This window comes from Protopterus annectens, chromosome 2.part2 (genome assembly GCF_019279795.1).
Source record: "Protopterus annectens isolate FY-2018-M chromosome 2.part2, PAN1.0, whole genome shotgun sequence".
NCBI classification, from domain to species: Eukaryota; Metazoa; Chordata; order Ceratodontiformes; family Protopteridae; genus Protopterus; species Protopterus annectens.
The window spans coordinates 530,327,787-530,351,802 of NC_056730.1; the positions used below are offsets into that span (position 1 = coordinate 530,327,787).

Consider the following 24,016-nt stretch of genomic DNA (forward strand, 5'->3'; position numbering starts at 1 on the left):
CCTTAGGGTTCATGGCATCTTGTATTCTGGTGCTTCCCAATGCCAAACTGCATATGAGGAAGCTACAATGGTATCTCAAAAATGTATGGACGCAGCACTGCCAGGATCTGGACACTGTCATTCAAATAATACCTTGCATTCAGAAGGAATTTTTGTGGTGGGCTCAGGAATGTCACCTAAACAAGGGACTCTCTGTGACCCGGCCAGAGGCAAGTCAGATTTTAACGACAGATGCCTCAGACAAAGCTTGGGGAGCTCATCTAAATGGAAAGTGGATACAAAACAAGTGGCCTGTCAGACTACAACATCTACATATCAACATGAAGGAGATGTTAGCAGTCCAGTTTGCATTAATAGCTTTCAAGGAATTCCTTCTTCCAGGACAGGTGTTGATTCTAACAGACAACACAACTGTCATGTGGTACATCAACAAGCAAGGGGGAACGCGTTCTTATCCTCTATGCAGGCAAGCAATGATTTTGTGGGAGACTGCTCTCAGTTTACAGCTCAATCTTCAGGCAAGGTTTCTGCCAGGAGCACAGAACTCCTTAGCAGATGTGTTGAGCAGGCAATTATGGATCCCCACGAGTGGAAATTGGATCCTCATGTATTTCAGAAATTGACAGTGTCATGGGGAACTCCAGACATAGATCTGTTCGCTTCTCCACTAAACCATCAGCTGCCAAAGTTTTGCACGAAAGGTTTCATCCCACAGCTTGGAGAGTGGATGCTCTTTCTTTCAATTGGAGCAATCTTCATGTGTATGCCTTTCCACCTCTGCCTCTCCTCCCAAAGGTACTTCTGAAGGTCAGACAGGACAAGCCAAGGATGATTTTAATAGCTCCAGATTGGCCTCGACAGCACTGGTACCCATTACTAAGAAGTCTAGTACGGAAGCCTCCATGGCCTTTGCCTTCGATTCCACACCTGTTGTCACAGGAGGACAGCCATTTGCTCAATGGCAAGCTTCACTCTCTGCACCTAACAGCCTGGCATATTCTGTTTTGAACCATAATGGGCCTCCACTTCCTCAGCAAGTTTTGAATGTTATTTTGGAAGCTAGAAGGCCTAGTACAAGGAAAGTGTACGCTGATAAATGGAAGAGATTTTTATTTTGGAGTGCAGCAAAAGATTTTGATGTTTCTGAGCCTAATTTGTGTGTGGCTCTTCAATATCTTACTGAGTTACTAGACAAAGGTTTGTCTTTCTCTTCTATTAAAGTTCATGCTGCAGCAATTTCGGCTCACTATGATTGCGACCCGCCATTGTTTTCTCATCCTTTGTTCAAGCAATTTCTTAGAGGGGCGAAGAATATAAGACCCCCACGAAGAGCTCCTACTCCTGCTTGGGATCTCAATTTTGTGTTGGAGAAACTCACTCTACAACCTTTTGAGCCTGCAGCTACTGCTGAGTTGAAATATTTATCATGGAAGACTGCTTTTTTGTTGGCCATTACCTCTGCAAGAAGGGTTTCTGAATTACAGGCCCTTATGGCAGTTGAGCCTTTCTTGATTTTCCATAAGGATAGGGTATCATTACGTACTAATCCTTCCTTTATGCCTAAGGTGGTTTCTAGTGTGGCTTTAAACCAGACTATTCATTTGCCTACTTTTTATGCAAATCCCCAAAATAAGGGGGAAAAGATTTTGCACGCTTTGGATGTACACAGGCAGTTGTGTTATTATTTGGACAGAACTAAAGGGTTCAGGCAGTCTCAGCAGTTGTTTGTTTCTTTTGCTTTGAGTTCTCAGGGCAAGCCTGTGTCAAAACAAACTATTTCTAAGTGGATTGGGTTTTGCATTGCTTTCTGTTATTCCCATCATGGCAAGGAGGTTCCAGCTGGGATTAGGCCTCATTCCACTAGGGCTACTGCCACTTCAACAGCTTTTGAGGGAGTGGCAACCAAGGATATTTTGGAGGCAGCTACTTGGAGTTCTGTGCATACTTTCTCTAGGCATTATCACCTGCCACTTTACTCTAAGTCCAGGGCTGGTTTTGCCACTGCGGTTTTGCAGGGCATTTTGGCAGCTCCTGCTTCCTTATAGTTAGCCATCCTCCCTTACCTCTGCTTTGGGATTCTACCCAAGTGTAAGGACTGCAGCAATGTGAGATGAAGAACATAGTACAGTTTTGTACCTACCATAAATGTAGATGTTCGAAGATCCACATTGCTGCAGTCCAATTTACCCTCCCTCCTTCCCCTCTGTAGTTGGAGGTGGTTGTGTGGGTTGGGTTGTACATATTGGGTATCTTGTATATATTGTACATTTGGTTAGTGCAAGGGTGGTTGGTTATTTGTTTGCTGTCTTTTGGTTTTGACCTTTATTTTTAAGGTCTTCTGACATCTGGGGCAAGAAAAGACTGAGGATATGACATCGGGCATGCGCATTTGTACCCTGACGTCCTGACGTCAGTTAAATGCGCCCTGACCGACGTCAGCCTTATACTTTGATATTCGGGCCGACCGTGGACAGCGGACTACCCAAGTGTAAGGACTGCAGCAATGTGGATCTTCGAACATCTACATTTATGGTAGGTACAAAACTGTACTTTTCCTTTTGCCATCAAGCAAGTATATTATAATGTAATGGAAAAGGATTTTCACTTGAAGCTTTCCATGAAGATCCTTATTCAAATTTAGGATATGTGTTTTGTTCCAAGAAACAATCTTGGCTCCCTTCTGTCCATTTTCCACACAGTTGAATTAATTTTTCTTTTTGAAAATACTGCTACTGATTGCAGTAGACTATGCCAGAAAATGTTAGTAATTATAGCATTATTCATTGGTCTTTGGTCAATATTTAATTTCCTAGAAGTACTAGACAGCAAGAAAGATCATGTATTTCTACATATTTAGCAAAAGAATACTGAAAGTAGGTTTGTTTTCTTCCCAGAGCCCACAGTTGAAGCTGTGGACAGATTCTACGCTTTCATTTGCCTAGAACCCACCAGAAGGTTAGGCAATGATATCTAGTTAAGAAGCAATACTATCTGAGACGATTGCAAAGCAGTCTGTACTTTTTATCTATGCTGTACATTTCAAGAAATCCAAGCGGGCAAAGGACACGCACAACATAAAACCAATCAATTTATTTAGTAAGAAACATGTAAGTGCTTTTGCGTAATGCTCCTACACTTTATCAGACATATAATTCTATCACAAGCCTAAACATTTTAAACACTGTCAAACCAATCACTGCCAGCAACCTTTTCCCTCCAATTAAATTATTAGTGGAAACGAAGTGATTTAAAGTAACCGAACACTTTAGCAAAGTAAGTACATTTTTAGCATGTTCCAACCACAGCTTATATAATAAAATTCAGATATAACAAATAAGACATATAGTGCTGATATCTAAACAATATAATATGCATCATATATAAACCATTTCATCAAGCTGTTGCAAATATACTGAAGTTTTGGAAAATTTTATGCATAACTGTGTCAACAAAAACTGAAACAGACCTACCATCCACATAGTTAGCTAAGTATACAGCTTATATAAAGTTTACAATAAAAAATTTGAACTGCTACATGAACACTCTTTACTCTATTAAGATGTTCAAAAAACACTCTTTACTCTATTAAGATGTTTAAAAAACAAACACATAAACAAAAAATATATAAAAATAAGTATAAATAAAACCAAGCATCATAGCTAAATACTGCTAACATAAAAATGTGTATATATAAAAAACATAATAAAAACAAAAATATATGCATAAATAAATAATATATAAGGAGTATGTGCATATATATAAGCAGACACACCTATAAATGCCATAAAAAGATGTATAACAGCCAAGACAGAGCATTCTATACCCTAAAAAGGTTTTCGTATATATATATATATATATATATATGTATATATATATATATATATATACATATATATATATATATATATATATATACATACATACACACATACTCCTTTGCCTGCTTGGTTCTCTTGCATCTGGACTTTATCTGGTGCGATGGTTTTGTTTTTACAAATGCTATACATTTAACCAGGTTGTAAAAGGGCTTCCATCCTCAACAATTTGATCTTTTGTAGTATGTGATTCATTCATGTAGTCTTAGATGCCACAATTTGAATTATAGTCACTAGCCCTGCAATCCATATATTAGTAACACGCTCTAAAGACTGGATTTTGCTTCCAGGGTTAGAATTACAAAGACTTGCTTGAGTGATGGTATTTGTCTCAGATATATTTTCAATTTCTTTTACCAAAATTCAGTTTGCATAACCCTTTGGAATCCTTTTAAGAATCACTACTGTTTGCTGAAAAAAAGTTTAGCAGTTAAGTATGGGGTCTGTAAGACTTTATTTTAATTTATCTTCAAAAAGAATAATTTGTAAATAGTGAAATCCCCCCTTTATCCCTTCTTATTTTCAGTATTGCAGGCAAATGATGGCACTGGTGAGTCCCTATATTCATGGCGAAGCAGTAAAGAAAACATTTTAAAATTGGATGTACTGTCCGCATTTAAAGATTATGACCCTTTCTAAATAATTTGTCTGTATTTTTTCAGTCCTGCATGCATTTTAAAATACAAATTGTGTACATATTTTCTGTAGTAACATTGTTAGTAGTTCAGTAGGTTCTGCAATCATATTTGCTGTCAACAGACGTTGGGTTCTGTATCTTCACACCAGGCTCTGGTGTTCATATTACATGACTGACACAACTACACTCCTGAGGTGTTTCCATCCGTGGAGGTAATCTGGTAGTTCATTTGATGTTAAGGATCCAATGACTTATCAATTAACAGTAGCTTCCCGAATATCCTGTCTGTATTTTACTTTAGTCAGTATAAATATTGCACACAACATAGTAGGTGTTCCCTATAAAAGTCTATATATTTATTACAGTGGCATTCGTAACATTAATCAAACTTGGGATCAGCAAATCAGATTTGTAGTTCCATGCTGCTCAAAATTAAATTCACAGCATTAAGGAGTTTCCCCTTCTTCCCCAACAAGCAGAAATGTATAGTCAGAATCTATGATATTAGGGTGACAAGGAATCTTCCCCCTTCATGGATTGTATGTTGGAGTGCTTCTCCCACATCCACATAGTTAACCACACACACACACACACACACACACACACTCTCTGAAGAGGCAAGTTCCTTTTTTTGTTTGAGATTCACAAATGCTGCAGCACTTGACAGTCTAGTTTTTAGTGTGCTCTGCTTTAGTCAGTTTGGGTATAACTTGTCCAAGTTGTATCTGTAGTACACTAATTATTGTATTATGTGTGCCTATCTAAATAAGTATGGTTGTTTGAAAATGTGTCTTGTGGACACCTTCATTCACCATGTAGTGTTATTTATGGTTATCATGTGTAGATGTCTTTTATTCTGCATCTTTCCATATTATATTTGTTTCTTTTGTTGTGGAGTGTGCATTTGTTGCACCTTTTTATGGTGTATGAGACTAGAACTCATACCAAATCACCTGTGAGTTTAAATAGTAAATTGAGTGGATACCTGATTCCTAATTACCCAATTATAACCAGGTTTTTAAATGCTTAAAAATTGGGCTCCAGCAATTCACCTCAAGAACAAAGCTGAAAAGATAAATTTCAGTCTGCCTGGGAGAACATTATTTTTACTGGAGACCAGATCGTTATTTGCAATGTATTGGGAGTTAAAAAATTAAGCAGCACAAACTGTCTCACAAATTTTAAAGCTCTTGACTGATTAGCACTGCACTCACCTTATAACAGCAAGGTTCATACACAGAGGTTTAGCTATTTTGGCACCAAGGGCAGTCACCAGATCTGGCGCTCCCCTAAACTTTAAGCTGGAGAGAAAAAAACTCTCCCAACAATTTGAAGAGCATTTCTCTCTTTTAACTGTGGTAAACCACTTGCAGGAGCTACTACACGTACTCCCTCAGTGTCCTTAGTTCTGATTGGAAATATTTACATTCAGCTGCTGGTAATATACTGCGAAGGCTGACTGCTTAGCTAGATATAATTTTGTAAATAATTCTGTGTCATTTGTAAATATTAATGTAATCCACAGGCTGTTTACAAATGTAAGAAAACTAACTGTAAGAAAACTATATTATATGTTCTCAACTTCAAAAATGTAAACACAGTGCACTCTGCTGGAAGAAAGCTGATAAGTCAAGCATTGTATGACTGTTTGAGCTCAAACTCAGAGACAGGATGTCTGGACTAAGGAATAATTTTCATTGTCTTAGGACAAGAGTTAATTACTAGATTTTATATATAAAATGTCTTTTATTGCTGTGGCTTCCTGCAGGTGCAGCTTACAAAAAGAAATGTAAATTTTGAGTTTCTGTTAGCCTGGGAAATAAAACCAGAACTGTTAAGAATGATGTAATCTGAAATGACTCAGCAGTACTGTGTTATCATTTTAAGACTTTCTCAGAGAGAAAGAGCATTTTGGATTTTGTCTGAAGAACAGCCACTCACCAGCACTTGCTTTGCTCTGTAAGTAAGATATTTATTTAGAACAGTGATTTTTATAGATAGAAATAGCCAGATTAGTCTAGCTGTTTTCTACATTTATGTCAGACTGTTCTGCAGTATTATTTTAAAGCATTTTCCTGTGATTTCTGAACTCTGTAATGTCATTGTGTTGAAGTAATACGTATTGTGTTGTGGTTTTATTATTTATTATTAAATATTTTTTAAACCTTTCAACTGTGGCTGTTTTGTGTAGAGATATTTAAGCTCTTAGCATACATTACATGTATTTGATGATACTGTCCAACACACCAGTAGCTTTAGCCCTGGGTCGCACTTACCGTTTGGATAACAGTAATATTACACAATGAAATTGGTCACCCTTTGGGAAGGGCCTTATAGTAGCTGATATTAGTGGTTAGTCTGGGCAAGAAGGGGTATAGCTGGAGAATCTGTGCCAGCCTTCCCCAGGAGTGTCTGTGCGTTTGTATATAAATCAAATCTCAAAGTTTGTGTGTCAGTTGCTTGGGCAGGGACACAAAGCACTGGTTGAACAGAGAGGGTGCTGGAGGTTTTAGCTTGACCACTAGGCTGAGATCTGGACCCTATAGCTGTGCCAGTGGGGAGTCTTATTGGGGATCTGGAGAGAAAGGGAGAAACCAGCCCCAGACTGACTGTGATCTCTGTGTGTTCTTATGGGAAATTGTACTTTATTTTGTGTGTACTTGTTATTCCTCCCAATGTGCACACCCCTCACTGGTGTTAGTGGTGAGGATTGAGGCTCCTTGATTACTGGGCCAGTGCACGCGCATCACATATAGACTGAAGAAAGATCGGCTTCTGCCAATCATGCCACTTTCTGCTTACCTTTATTATTTTTCCTGCATCTCCAAAAAGTGATAATTTCAAAAAGCATGAACTTTTTTTGCCTAAACTGAATCTCTTTTCTCTTTCCAGGTTTCATAAGGGAGATGTCCTTGTCACAACAGCCACTGGAATAATGACAGAGCAAGAAGCAGATAGCTGGGGTCTTGTTCCCACACATGCGTATGCTGTCCTGGATATCAGAGAGTGCAAGGTATGAATGCTTTCTTAGCAGTGGTCAGTTTTTTTTTCTTGTATCAATCGTGCTTCATGTTTGCTGCATTTTTTTATTTGTGTTCTGACATTTGAACTGTTTATTTATTTATATATTGCTTAACCAAGGAGGTGCTCTGGTCTGAAGACCCTTTCCATGTACAACCTAGGCAACAGGAGTAGCGAGGTACACTAAAATGCAGTAAACAGAAATATGGTTACATGCAACATCGAGGCGTAAAATATACAGAATTACAAAACAAATATGACTGGGAAAACATAGGAGAGACTAACGTGAAATTGATGCAATATTCAAAATATTTACATTAAAATTCAAATTAAAATTCAATTCAATCCATATCCCAGTAACATGATTGTATAACTGATAGTGTGAAACAGAGTGAAAGTGTAGGTGAAATGTGTAGGAGGAGGAGGAGTAAAGTAAGCAGCAGATGTGTTAACTTAGATATGAATTGATAGAAAAAGGAGTGTGCTATTGGGTAATGAGAAAGAACATATAGCAAAACACAGGGATGAATCTAGGCTATGCAGCTGGCAGGAAGGGAGTAATTGACCGAATGTAAGTATAGTGTGGATGGAGAGCAGAAGAGTGAAAGTAATGTGAAGACAGAAGACAACAATGCAATGTTTGTATCTGAAGTATGAAAGATTAGAGCAGAGTAAAGCAGGGTCGAAGTGAAAAATATGGGTAAGGATGTGTTTATTAAGATAAGATAATTAAGTTATGAATGAAGTAGGTCAAGTCGAGCTGTGAAATGGGATATTAATTCTAACTGTCAAAACAGTGCTATTGGGTTGATTTCTTAACATTTTTTTAAGGATTGTCTGAAGTCTTAAAGTGATGAAATGGACCTGATATCTTGAGGCATTTTCTTCTAATGATTTTGTTACTGTATGACATGCAGACCATTTGTTCTGAACTGAGACAGGTGAACTAAGATCTTTTGTAGAATGTTTACTGTGTCTTTCAACACCTTTCCTTCATATTCTGAATATTTTTTCATATGGATGTACTGAAATAGTCATGATTATGACTTGATCTAACATAGAATGATTTATTCTCCTAGAGGAGGGGAAGGTGAGCTTAGGTGACAGAATGTGACTAAAGTAGTTGTACCACCCGCTGAAGAGAATAGTAATGTTCAGATGTTAAATTGTTTTCTGCATCGTTATGTTAATCTGCAGTATTAGCTGGTGCCTTAAAACTGTCTTTTGTGCTCCCCATGCTTAATGTGGAATTGAAAAAAATCTGTTTCATAAACAGAAAATAATTTTAACACTTATTACTCACATTGGTGAGAACAATTCCACAAGCACTGCAGTTCTTATTACTCACATTGGTGAGAACAATTCCACAAGCACTGCAGTGCCGAGGTCTGGTTTATTCTGGAGGCTGGTAATAGAATGGATACAAATGAACACTATTAGATTTTACAAGGCAAATATAAGGAATTCAGAAATGAGAATAACAGAGTAACCCACAGAAAGAATTTAAATTAATTTGATGAGAAGGTTTTCAGGTGAATGATATAATGCAAGGTAATAGGTTTATGACTGATTTAACAAATACTCTTAGCTGTGTGGGCTGGCACAGTCATGCTGAGGTCAGCAGCTCTTGGTTCTTCATTTCAGTTCGTATCCTCTAGGTTTTTCATTGGTTACTCTAGTTTTTTTACACATTCCAAAATCATGACAGTAGGTGAAATGCTGCCCCTTTCTTTTGCCCTACAGTTATTCCGGCATCTGGGTCGCCTGTAGAGAATCCTTTCTTCATATTATGTGACCACGGAGTCTTTGAGTTTTAATTTTACTGCCAAGCTATTTGCTCACTCTGGAGCAGCTCTTTTGAGTGTGCACCTTAAACCCCCAGTGGGTGTGGCTTAAGCCTTTAAAAACTAAGTTATCACCTTACAGTTCTAGAAAATTCTCATTGAGAGAGGTCAAATATCAATAGAGTTGTGTTTGCCATCACATATGGTTCAAGACAAAATATCCTGGTACCTTGTAAGTAACATGGTTTTGGAATTATTAATGTAAATATGAACAATCAATATTTGACGGCTGGAGGAGCAGTAGGGGTTAACTGCAGAAGACGCCTGGAAGAGCACTCGGCTGTAATGAGTTCTCAAAATGTTTCTCCAAAACCAGACTTTAAATACATCAGTTTTCATACACACATAGCTGCACTTAGAGTGCAGCTCTCGCAGATATATGTTACTGCTGGGAAAGTAAAGCACAAACCATGCTGACCACTGACAGTACTGTAAGACTTTTTAGTAATGACTTCCACAGTTGCCACAGAGCACTGTTTGGTTAAAGTGACTTGCCTGGAGTTGCAGTAGGCAAAGAAAGTGTAAGGAAATCAAATCCTGGACTATAGGAAACAGCTCATTAACCTTTCTTAGCATTAATCCTCTGCACAAACTGCCATATATGGACCTTTGCTGACAATGTGATGTCTTTGCTATTTAAAATCTTAATAGAGTTACAGTAGCATTCTTCCCAAAAAAATCAGCTTTTAATATCATGGCAGCATCTGCTATCTGCAAAGATCTTTTGAGCCCAGGAAAATAAAAAGTGCTACTTGTTCCACTTCTTCCCCATATATTTTCAAAGAAGTGATAAGGCTAAGTGACACAATTGTATTTATTTATTTATTTATTTTATTTTATTTATGTATGTTTGTTTTTATTGTGAGCAGCAAACCAACTTTTGCACTTTTTACTTTTAACTACATCAACAAACTATTCATCAATTTCAGCCATTAGAGTGATATCATCTGCATATATGAAGGTGTTAATATTTCTCCCAGCAAGTTTGATTCCTGCATTCCATCATCTGATTCATCTAAATCTTCTTACTATGTACATTCTAGTCTGTCATGTGCAATACTTATTTTCTTTATATCATCAAACTTTTTTTTTTCTTGACCATTATCCATCCATCCTTTTTTCCATTTTGCACATGGGGTCGGGGTGTCACTTCAGCAGTGACAATCACCTTGAGCCAAGGTTTGCACCATCAGGTGGCTAGCCCTGCCACGGTAGTTCATGTATTCCACTCACTCACATGCACACACTCGCACCAATGGCCAATTTAGAGTGTCCAGTCCACCTACTGCATGTCTTTGGAATATCTATGTTAAATTCTCCTACAATCATATCAGCATTTAATAGTACATGTTTTTAACTCCTAAAACTGGTTTATTTTTTTGCCACTGTATGCATATACTTTTATTATTTTGCAATCCTTCCTCTAAGCCACTATTCCACTACCATTCGTTCAGGGCTAACTTCTGTAACATTCAACACTTGTATTTCCTCACTATTTATCAAAACAGCCACCCTAAAACATCCCAACTGCCCCATACTCAAATGTCATTATTACTGATCTTCCACATAATCTTTGAAACTGTGTTCTCTGATCTTCTTACAAAACTCTAACATGCAATTAAAAAAATAATGTCCTACATTGATGGCTTATACCATTCAAAAACACAGTGCACAATAGCACAGATTTTATACTGCTAACACTAACTATATAATGGAAAAATTAGCCTTTTCCTTTATATCAAATAACCAGAACAATCAGGTCACCCAAAACAATTCCGGATACAACTTTTATTGAAAAAAAGCATTTAAAATTTAAGTGCTTTCGTCTGTGTAATTGTAGACATCCTCAGAAAAAAATAAAAGACTTAAAAAGGCTGCAATACTCTGAAGAAACTCCTTAAAACAAGAACCTTTGGTATCAAACAGGAAGTATATAACAGTGTGTCAGAAAAAACGCAAAAATCTCTTAAAGTGACCCGTTCTGTTCAGAAACAGAGGTAATCGTGTAAAAACATTACAGCCCTAAAACACTTTAACAAGCAGCCCCCACTAGCCAAAAAATAATAACACAGAGGAAAGGCTTCAGTTAAAACAATAGCCTACAGACAGCAAGCACTAGAGACACAAATGAAAGTTTTTAAACAGATAAGGATTTGTAAAGATACAGAATAGACAAAGTGCTATATATATATTAAATTTTAAAAACAGTAATCTGTAAAAATAATCAAAAAAATCAAGATACTTATATTTTCAGCTCAGTTGCGGTCAACAACTTATCCAGTCTGCACTGTGTGTAAAGACAGAAACCCTATCAAAGTTAGGGCTTAAATACCAGAACAGCTTTTTTTTTTTACAAGAACCAGCCCCATTAGCCAAAGATAATTACACAGAGGAAAGGCTTCAGTTAAAACAATAGCCTACAGACAGCAAGCACTAGAGACACAAATGAAAGTTTTTAAACAGATAAGGATTTGTAAAGATACAGAATAGACAAAGTGCTATATATATATTAAATTTTAAAACCAGTAATCTGTAAAAATAATCAAAAAAAAATCAAGATACTTATATTTTCAGCTCAGATGCGGTCAACAACTTATCCAGTCTGCACTGTGTGTAAAGACAGAAACCCTATCAAAGTTAGGGCTTAAATACCAGAACAGCTTTTTTTTTTTATTTTTACAAGAACACAAAAGAACCAGCTCCCACTAGCCAAAAGATAATTACACAGAGGAAAGGCTTCAGTTAAAACAATAGACTACAGACAGCAAGCGCTAGAGACACAAATGAAAGTTTTTAAACAGATAAGGATTTGTAAAGATAAAGAATAGACAAAGTGCTATATATATATTAAATTTTAAAACCAGTAATCTGTAAAAATAATCAAAAAAAAAATCAAGATACTTATATTTTCAGCTCAGTTGCGGTCAACAACTTATCCAGTCTGCACTGTGTGTAAAGACCTGTCTATTCTGTATCTTTACAAATCCTTATCTGTTTAAAAACTTTCATTTGTGTCTCTATTGCTTGCTGTCTGTAGGCTATGCCCGCCCCTACTGTGACACTCCTGCCAGTCTAGTGTCATTAGCTCATTCTGCCTAATACAGAGAGAACATTTGATAAGGCCTTCTGTTCCTCCTTTTTCCCTTTCAAAAAGTAAAACAAAACTTTTTTTTTTCTTTCGCCTGAACTTCTTTGTGTTCTGACTGTGCTTCTCAAACATTTTGGAAATATACAGTATATTTCAGAGCATTTATTATAACTGTAATAGCCTTAATATTGCTACAACTCAAGTGCTCTAGGTTGCACTGCATCTGAAGTGTTTGTGTGTTTTAGCTGCTTTTCTGTATATATAGACATTTCTGTTTCTTTTACTAAATAAGCTCTGTAAAGTTGTTTTATTGCATTCCTGCCTGTATTTCTGAGGTTTTTTTTTGCACTTTTAAAGTTTGTTTTTGCTTAGTTTAATTGGTAGGCTACACACTCAAGTCGCTAGCGAATTAAAGCATTTACCGTGTTTCTGTACCTAATTTCTGCTACTTTGTAAAAAAAAAAAAAAAATCCTTGTTTCCCGCCTTTACTGAACTAGAATAGTCCAGTCTTCAGGTATTGCTGATCTCTGGGCTGTGTCATAGTTCCTGTGTTGCCCATATCCTTATTTGGATAGGAGGAAGCTTCTTTGTTCACCAGTGAGAGTGGGGAGCTCTGAGCAACCTATCTGTCCCTTGAGGAGTGGTTCCAGCCCAGTGACCTGTAGCTTATGGGCCATTTTGTGTCATAGTTCCTGTGTTGCCCATATCCTTATTTGGATAGGAGGAAGCTTCTTTGTTCACCAGTGAGAGTGGGGAGCTCTGAGCAGCTTATCTGTCCCTTGAGTAGTGGTTCCAGCCCAGTGACCTGTAGCTTATGGGCCGTTTTGGGCCATTTCCTATCTCTTTCTAACCCCCTGCTTTAAAGCCAGCTTTAGCACACTTTTGCGCTTGTAATTTAAAGTTTGTCCTGTTTTTTGCATTTACCTGTTGAGGCTACACACTCAAGTACGCTAGCCTGTGTCACATATTTACTGCATTTTCCTGCTATTTGTTGAAAAAAAGAAAAACAAAAAAAAAATTATCCTTGTTTCCCGTCTTTCCTAACCTAGAGTAGTCCAAATACAGGCTTTGCTGTATTCTGGACTTTTGGAAAGTTCCTGTGTTGCCATTTCCTTTCTTGGATTAAGGGAGGCTTCTTTGTTCACCAGTGGCAGTGGGGAGCTTAGAGCAGCCTATCTATCCCTGGAGGAGTGTTCCCAGCACAAGAATCTGGTAGTCTATTGGCCATTTTGGGCCAATTTCTAGCTCTTTCAAATCCCCCTGTATAAAACCCGCTTTGGCGAGGTTTTTGCGCTTGTTACTACTCAGCCAAGCTCCTCGTGGTCCTGCAGAGTGGTGCTAGCAGCAGAGAGGCTAAAAGAGTGACTGCTAACCTGATAAAAGTGTTTTTTCCTGCTACTACCTGGGCGACTGTCCGATCTAGCTAAACTGCAAATATTTCTGCTTCTTGAACTGTTTTAAACTGTCTAAAGTTGTTTTTGCACCTGCACTTTTAAAGTTTGTCCTGTTTGTTGCATTTACTTGTTGAGGCTACACACTCAAGTGCGCTAGCCTGTGTTACATATTTATTGCAATTTCCTGCTGTTTGTTGCAAAAAAATCTGGAGCATTTCTCCCCGGGCCTCCGCTGAAAACAGGCTCTGTGGAACCTAGTCGGACATTCCCGGTCAACAAATGTTAAATAAATAAATAAAATAAAATAAAAAAAAAAAAAGAAAAGAAAAAAAAAGTTACCCTTGTTTCCCATCTTTCCTGACCTAGAGTAGTTCAAATACAGGCTTTGCTGTATTCTGGACTTTTGGAAAGTTCCTGTGTTGCCATTTCCTTTCTTGGATAGAGGGAGGCTTCTTTGTTCACCAGTGGCAGTGGGGAGCTTGGAGCAGCCTATCTGTCCCTGGAGGAGTGTTCCCAGCACAGGAATCTGGTAGTCTGTTGGCTGTTTTGGGCCAATTTCTAGCTCTTTCAAGTGCGCCTGTATAAAACCCACTGTAGCGCGGCTTTGCGTGATTTTGTGCATAGCGCGGCATCGAGCAGCGCCGCTTATTTGGGTTTGAGCCTTGGAACTGATCTAGTTCTCATAATAAACACCCTATTCCTACGCTAAAGCCTAGCACTTGCTCACTAAAGCAGTTATATAAGTCAGCACTAAAAAATTAAAAGCACTACACCCTCACAAACTCCCCTTGAGTAACTTGTTCCCCATTGGCCCTTTTTTCAATTATAAAGGAATTCCCAATACTATTCTAGCATGTCCAAAGGTCAGTTGTCAATCTCCTCTCCAGTCCAGCTGGTGAACCTGGAAATCTTGAGGCAATGTTACAACTGCCTAATGTACACAGACAACCCTCTCCTCCTCCCAACAAATTCCAACACATGTGAGAGATGCAACCATATAGCCAAACTGGAGGCTAAGCTCTCTCAACTCAGTACTGGCGTAACCAGTCAGGAGGAGAAGGAAACCAAACTCACTACAATTCCAGTCTCACATAGACCTACTACGACAGCAAACCAAACACATAAACACGCAAAAACATACTTGGAGGCTCTAAATAAAAATCTGCCTAAGCAGCAGAGACCTCCAAAGCAGACACCCAAGCAACCGCTACCCCAAAACAAAACACGTGCAACACATAGCTCACAAAGCCAGTGTGCCGAACAGTCACAGCCCTTAAGGCTAAACAACACACCTGATACACTTGTAATAGGTGACTCTATCATCAGGCACACTGCCGACCCGCTCACCAGGCTGAACAAGGAGAAGGTCACGGTGAGCTGCCTATCGGGCGCTAGGATCCGCCACATAACACAAGCACTCAGGTCACTCCAAGGCATGTACAAATATGACTCAGTCATTGTCCATGCTGGTGTGAATGACCTGAGACGTACCTCCCTGGACTACATGAAAAGAGACATAGAGGAGCTCTCTGAGCATGTAGCCCAGGCCGGTATGACCCTGACCTTGAGTAGCATCTTACCCTCACCAAGAATGATGCCACAGTATGAAGACAAGATTATCAATTTCAACAATTGGCTTAAGTATTGGTGTCATTCAAAGGGGATCCAATGCCTATCAGCCTGGGATGACATGCTCGACAAGCCACGATGCTTCGCTAGGGACGGCTTGCACCTGTCACCCCTGGGCTTTCGGATATTGGCAAAGGCTCTTGCTACCCCATAGTGCCTTTTTTAGGCAAGGCTCAAAAGACAAACCCACCTCCATAGGTATCACAAGGGATAAGAAACTAAGAGTAATGCTTCTCAATGCCAAAAGTCTAAACCTCAAGATGCACTTTTCGAAACTCTCCTTAGCATGGAGAACATCGATATCTGTGCAGTAACAGAAACCTGGTTCAAGGCTCTCGAGAGCACCCCAGCACTACCAGGTTATACCTCATGCCATGCTTTTCAGCCCCAAAACTTGGACCGAACCACAAAAGGAGGGGGAGTATCAATATTCGTCAAAGATACCCACACCTCCAGGTTGGTGGCACAGCACAAAGCATCAGAGACTATCCATGTGCAACTACCAGTGGGTAAAACTGCCTTCCAGTTTATAGCCTGCTACAGACCACCCTCCCAAACCCAGGAACCCCACTTGGCCTTCCTGAGAACACTGGAAAATATGAAGGTCTCTCCAAACACCATTATATTGGGTGACTTCAACTACCCAACCATAGACTGGGAGCATTACTCTAGCTCCAACACCCTAGCCCAAAGGTTCCTAGAATTTATAAACTCAAATGCTATGGAACAACTTGTTACCACTCCCACAAGAGGGGAAAACATACTGGACCTGATCATCACCAACATGGGGACTCTATGCTCCAGACCAGAAGTGTATCCCTCACTGGTAAGATCAGACCATAAACTAATCTCACTGGATATTCACATCCCAACCCCACCCCATGCCCAGAAAACCACAGTGAAAAACTTCTCTAAAGCAAATTTCACACTCCTCAAAACCGAGGTGGAATCCTTCAAAGCCCCCGGGCCTGTGGATAATACAGCCCAGACCACAAAATCCTTTATAAACGCATTATATGAACACCTTCAGGAATGCATGGATCATGCAATCCCAAATAAAACCAAGACCCAATCCTCCAAAGGCAGACGTCCTGTCTGGTGGACCCCAGCCATAAACAAACTATACAATAGAAGGAGGAAGCTACTACATGACAGAGCAAAATCCCAAAAAGGGAAGGCATCTCTGATCAGTATTAGCAAAAAACTACGGGCACTCATAAAATCGTCTAAGCCCAGCTTCGAGAGAAAAATTGCACAGGACACTAAGGATAATCACAAGGCTTTCTTTAGTTATGTTAGGAACCTGGGTGGGAATTCCCAGATATGCTCAGAATTAGTCCAAAATGACAAAAAATACACCGAACCCACAGACATTGCCAACACCCTAGCTGACAGGTTCAGCGCAAACTTCTCCCCCCCTCCCCACCAAAAGGGCTAATATCTATCCCAGCAGAGTGCTGCCCCCCTGACATCTCAGATGCTCAGGTAAGAGCTGCCCTCTCCAAAGCAAGAAACACAGCATCAATGGGACCAGACTGTGTCCCAGGCTGCGTCCTACATGAACTCCAAGAAGAGCTAAACCCAAACCTAAAACTACTGTTCAATCTCAGCCTTACTACAGGATATATACCCAAAGAGTGGCGTACAGCAACAGTGGTCCCTCTCCACAAAGGTGGTGCCTCAACAGATCCTGGAAACTATCGCCCCATAAGTCTCACTAGCTTGGTCTGCAAAGCTATGGAAAGGATCATCATGGACCTTATAAATAAAGATATTGGGGACCTACAGACACTGGATCCTACCCAGTTCGGCTTTGTTAAGGGCAGATCCTGCCTCTTAAACCTGGTCGATTTCTTTGAAACAGTCACCAAGGCCATTGACAAGGGGAAGGTGGTCCACACAGCCTACCTGGACCTCGCAAAAGCCTTCGATACAATACCCCACTCGGGCATTATAGATAAGCTGACCAGCTTAAATATAAACCCTATGTCACTAGATGGGTTGCAAACTGGCTCAAGGACAGAACCCACATGGTTAGAATAGCTGGAGCCATGTCAGACTCCAAACCAGTTACAAGTGGCGTCCCACAAGGCTCAGTCTTGGGACCTCTCTTGTTCGGTATATATTTCTCGGAGGTACAGGCCAACATGGAAGGACTGTGGCTGACCAAGTTCCCAGATGACTGCAAACTGGGCGCCATAATAGACTCTCCAGCCGACACAAGCATCCTCCAAAAGGGCCTCATAGAAACAGACAACTGGTGCCAGAGCCATGGCCTCAAGCTAAACGCCAAAAAGTGTATAGTCATCCCCTTTGGCAAAAACAAAGTGCCCACAAATTACCACATAGGTGGTAATCCATTAAGTACAGAAGAAGTAATTAGGGACCTGGGGACCCAAGTTGATAGCAATCTCTCATTTGACAACCACGTGGCCAAAGTGGTTAGAAAAACATTTTATATAGCCCACCTAATCATGAAGGGATTCACATCTAGATCAGGGAGGTCATCGTGCCTCTTTACTCATCCCTCATCAGGCCCATAATTGAGTACAATGCCCCTTTTGGGATGTACCTTACCAGACACCTGCAGCAACTGGAAAGACCCCAAAAGTACCTCACCAAGAGGATCAAGGGGCTCAAACAGATGCCGTATGCTGCCGGTTAAAGAAACTCCAGCTCTACTCAGTGGCATACCGCCTGCTCAGAGGCGATCTGTGCCTGACGTATAAAGCCATGTCCAACCCGGAATTAATGGACATGCTGCACCTCAGAAAATCCAAATCCCATCGAGCTACTCGCTCGAGGGACTTAAACCTCAGCACTGAAATAAATAGGACATGCTGGAGGGACAGATTCATAACCCAGAGGCTCCCTTCACTCTGGAATAAAATCCCAGTCCAGGTTAGGCAGAGTCCCTCATTGACTCTCTTCAAGAGGAATCTTGATGAGTGGATGGGAGATCGTAGGTTTACCCCGGGTATCACTTCTGTGTCACTGTTAGACAGAGGCACAATATACTAACCTCGAAAAAGAGCATAGCAAAATTAATTTAAAATGGGTGGCGAAAGCCATACACACTCTGGCTAGGCTTATAAATGCCCTAGGGCAGATAGCCTAGTATGAACCTATGAACCTATGAAGATATACAAAATGATTAAGAGAGAAATTAGAGGAAAGAAAGATGCTTGCAGAAGAAAAACTGTCAGAAGCTTCAAATAAAAAATTGTGTTCGTTAATACAACAGAGTTTTGAAAAATGTTATATAGACCAAGACACATTGGCACATTTAGAAAAAGAAGCTATTGAGGAAGTGTGAAAATATAAAGTACAAACTCTAGAGATTTTTGAGTGGTATAAAAAAGAAAGAATTATGGACATGGGAGAGAAACCTGTTTAATATGGTACAATATTTATGCAAAGGAGAAAGACAAATTAATCAATACTAAAAAAAAAAAAAAAAAAAAACAGTCACAAAGATATTTAAAGAGAATACAGGCAAAGTCATCTAGCTGTGGAAAAGTTCACAATTCCAAAAATACAGTCACAGGGAGGGAACGTAGAACAGAAGATTAGTAAAGTAGAAGTTATGGAATACCTGCAAAGTGAAGGATTTAGTTTAGAAAACCCAACATAGGTTATATCACAGCATGATGGAACAATGAGTCTCCCAAATAAGGAGAAACAGGAGGTGCAGGAGACATCTGAAGAAGAAATATGGACATGGGAAAGAAATAGATTTAATATGTTAAATATTAATGCAAAGGAGAAAGCAAAACTAATCTGTACAAAAAGAGCAGCACCAAGGATATTTGAAGAGAAATACAGGCAGAGGCATCTGGATATGGAAAATTTTACAATACAAAAAAATTATGAAAACAGAGGAATAGCAATGGAGAAGTTAAAGAAATAGAAACTGAGGTTATGGATTACCTGTGAAGTGAAGGATTTAGTGTAGAAAATCTAACTTGGACAACATCACAGCAGCATAGAGCAGTAGATCTCCAAATTAAGGAGAAACCAGTGGAGTGGGAAACATCTGACCAGTTGCCATATGAAGATACTTTGGAACGTTCTGTAGGAAACCAGTACAAAAAATTCAGTTGGGGTTGCACAGCAAGAGAAGAAAACAGTCAGTGTTGTGGAGTGATAGGCCAGTGAGCTCCCATATGAAAGAGTAATGGATAACACAGGAAGGTGCTCTGCAACTTTCTATAGAATGCCCACGAGAAGTGGAGAACAAAGAATGTGCCTTCAGTTTAGAAGAAAGTCATCTAAGAGAAGAGTGGCTTGATTTAATAGAAATGGACAGACATATTAAGATCAATGAAAAGTCAATAAAACCCCAAAAGTTATAAGTTTGATAAAACAAATGAACACAGTAATTAAGATTGTTCATACAGATTCATGAGATTCAACAGAAGTAAATAGGATATATTACTGTGCAGCTAAATTAATAACAGATAGTCTTACCACAGAAACACAGGGCAGTAAGTGAAAGGAAGGGAAGAAATCAAATGCCATCATGGAAGTTATGAACAGAGAAAACTATGAAGAAATTAAGATAAGAAGTGTCACTTTTAGAAGAGTATAGAAGAGGGAACAGATCAACAAAAATACTCAGAAAAATAGATGTCATAAAAGGAATGTGCAGTATCAGAACAGATCAGGATCTGTTGTGCACTATTGCAAATAATAAACTAAAATATCAGCAAAGGAAGAAAAACTTAGAAGATGTCCAGATAAATATAAAGGAAAAGTACAAGATAAGCAATTTATTGATGACCCCAAAAAGTTTTGTAGAGAATTGGGAAACGAGGCAAAAGGAATTGAAACTCCACCAAAAAAAGAAGAAATAGATACATTTTGGCGAAATATCTATGAAGATCCTGTGGAACATAATAAAGATGCTAAATGGATAGAAGAAGTAAAAGAAAAAATAAGAAGCTCAAATGTACAGGATATGAAATGGGATCAAGTAACGGCCAGAAATAAATTGAAACAAAGTTAAGAAAAACTCCTAATTGGAAAACCTCAGGCCCAGATGCTGTACATAACTTCTGGCTAAAAATATTATCATCTTTACATGAAGATTTAGCCATGAGTAAGAACTATTTATATGTGCACCCTGAACAGACATCAGTCTAACAGCAGGAAAAACATTACTCCTACTTAAGAGCAAACCTGCAAACTATCCTAAAAACTATAGACCAATAACTTGCCTTCCGATGAAGTATAAACTGTGTGTGTGTGTGTGTGTGTGTTTATATATATATATATATATATATATATATATATATATATATATATATATATATATATATATATATATATATATATATATATATATCTATACATACACATATATATATATATCTTGGGGATATGTTACAAGACTGTCGAATTAGGTACAGATTGTCCCATTAAGATTTGACTGCACGGTTTGCCAATGACTGTGTACGTTGGCTCAGTGCATCTTATGTACATGTTATACTGGTTTTGGATGTCTTGGATGGAATAGCCATAACTACTAGACTCTGGGTGAACAAAACTAAGACAGTCCTCTTCCTGCTGACTTAAGGGTCTCTCCAAAGATGCCAGGGATTGGGTAGTGTGCCTACCAGACAAAGTCTAACTGCACATATCCATTCCCTGGTCCATCTATTTGATACAAAAAAGCAAAAAAAAAACTTGCATCTTGGAAGTAATCTGTGAAAAGAGAAGTCAGTTGGAGGGGAATCGGTAATACCAGCAAAGGTAGAAAGAGGTCTGGTATACATAGATGGTCTAAAAGTAAGGTAGCATGAAATGCAAGCGAAGTGTTGGCCTGCATAGGAAGAGGCATCACCAGAATAAATCAGGAAGTCACCTTTTCTCTGTCTACATAGCCGGTAAGGTATCATTCAGATCACTGTGTGCAGTTCCGCAGACCTTTGCTTCTCAGAACATAGAAGAAGTCAAAAGTATAGCAGTAGAAGTGGTGTGTGATTTTCACAAGAGCCATGTGACTAAAAGGTCCAGGAGCTTAATGTGTACAGTCTTGGAAAAAAGCTAGGAGAATGAGAAGTGGAAGGAATATGATATTTTAAGCATGTCAAAAGAATCCAAAGTCCAGATGGGTATGCAGTTTTGCACTTTTTGTGTAGTTCTGATATGACTCTGAACTGTATTCCTGCAGCAAGCTGTACATGCACAGCCACCCACTTAATCTGCTGCATCTTTGAACTATATTCTTTACATTCATAAGGTATATTTTCTCAAGATTAAGTATCTTACTTAGAAAAAGTAGAGATAAGGCATACATGCCAGTAACGCAATGCCTGGTAATTGATGCTGTTTTCACAAATTATTAGTTATTCTTCTGCAGCTGTTTATGTGTATAGAAGTCACCAGTCTGATGGTCTTAAAACACACTGTCTGGTAGTTAAGTTGGGATTAAGGCTCCAAATTGTTAGTAACTCACTTTCGGTAACTAAGAGTACAAGGTTTGATTTCCTTCACCTCCATTTGTCCGCTTTGTGACTTTGAGCAAGTCACTTAATAGTTAGCGCTCCTGGGTCACCCCTGAAAAGGACACTACTGATTAACATATGTATAACATGAAAAAATAAAAAATATGCTTTCATTCTGTCCATTTCCCTGAGGAGATGCATATGGGATTACAGTTGGATCAGACTTAGGATCAGAGTTTTCACTTACTAGCTCGTTATTGACTGCTTCCCTGTTTTAGCTTAAACTTTATCATCATTATTATAGTGCTTATCTACTAAGCATTGTACAGTTATGTCAACAAATAAATTATTCCAAATAAAACCAGGTAGTTAAAAAGCAAGGCTAAATAAGTAGAGGAATCTGTGTATTAAATTAGTGCAGTTACAAGATAAGAATGTTTTAAAAGTAAATTGTCATGGCAGAATGGAACATGGTTCATTTAGAGGAAAGACTCTGTATCCCACTTGCAGACCAGACAGTTCCCATTTCCACAGTCAGATCTTTCTCCTTCATCTTGTCTTTACCTCATACCTGACATATTCCTTTCTGGTCTGCTGAAATGTTAAATGGCACAAACATGTGCATAGTCCAGTCACACTATCAGTCCACACACAGGCAGTGAAGAAAGATATTCAAGAACATCATTAACATCACTTTATCTGCCTTCACATTAAATAAATAAATAAATATAACTAAACAAAAATGTTTGTGATAGATGGCAGACAGATATGTCCTCCACTGTTCAACATGTACAATCGCTCAGGCACACACTAACCTTCATTTTGAGCAGCAATTGAAATAATAGTGGCAAAACACTAGCAGCTGTGTCATTATAGAATCCAGAGCTTATCTGAACAATCCTTTATTGGTTTATAATTTACTGTGGAGTTGAGTGGTAAGGGAAATTTTATTTGAATTTATATTTTATTTTTATCACTGTTTTTCACTGTTTGTAGGAAGGAATGGATAGCTTGCAGACAAGAACATTTACTTTGATTTATATTTTGTTGTTTACCTTGAATTTTCACTGTTGGTTGTGTATCAGACACATTAACTCGCCTAGCGCACATATACCACAAGCTTTCTCTTCCATACAGACATGACTCTGCAATGCTAAACTCCTGTTCAACCCAAAAAAAACAAAGCTTCTTCTCTTCACCCGCAAACCCCATAGCTCCAACAAAACAAATAAATAAAGCTTCTTCTTTTCACCCACAAACCCCATATCTCCTACAAAACAAACTTCAAGATCTTTTCAGCCAATAATACTGAAATTGAATTGTTTCCGCATACAAAACTACTAAGTGTCACAATTGATGATAACCTCAAGTTTGACCTACACGTACAAAACAATATTTAAAAAAAAACACCAAAAACTAGGCATGCTATACAGAAATAAAAACTTTCTCACAGCAGCTACCAAAAGTACCCTGGCCAAAACCTACTCTTGCCCTCACTGTTATATGTGGCCCAATTCTAACTAACTTACAGACCTCCCTAAGAAAAAAGCTCGAAAGCCGCAATAACAAAATTGCCAAATTTGCCATAAATGCATCCCCTCTAACTCATCACTGTAAAGCCCTACATTCCGTAAGATGGCATAACCCCCCTCCACCCTAATATGTACTACTGACTACATTATACAAAATCACCCACAACCCACTAGTTTGCCCTGCTCTTATCTCATCAAGTTTTATATCCCAAATAAACATCTCAGATATGAAAAACATCTCCTCGCAACTTATAAACCTAACAACCCCCCAAGTCTAAGCCTTTACTCCTGCTCTGTGGCAAAACTATGGAACTGCCTTCCTTTAACTATCAGAACTACTACTGACCTGCACTCCTTCAACACCTCTATAAAAGAATATTTCAACAAAGCTTGGATTTGCTGCTGTATGAGCCCAGGCTGACGTACTCTTATACTTTTTACTACCTCTACTGTATCACTACTACTAACTTACACTACCTTCCCTTCTTCTACACATACTCCCCGAGGTTACACTCATTCCTTTTCCACATCTATTCCTACTATTCC

General features: G+C 38.8%; 1 protein-coding gene across 1 annotated transcript in view; it reads left to right on the top strand.

The window, feature by feature from the left end:
- CAPN7 (calpain 7) overlaps positions 1-24,016 on the top strand; it is a 1,011,285-nt gene that overhangs the window by 602,614 nt on the left and 384,655 nt on the right. The window contains exon 12 of the mRNA XM_044064001.1: positions 7,405-7,525. Within this exon, the coding sequence (XP_043919936.1) occupies positions 7,405-7,525 (121 nt within the window). The remainder of the gene's footprint in view (positions 1-7,404; positions 7,526-24,016) is intronic.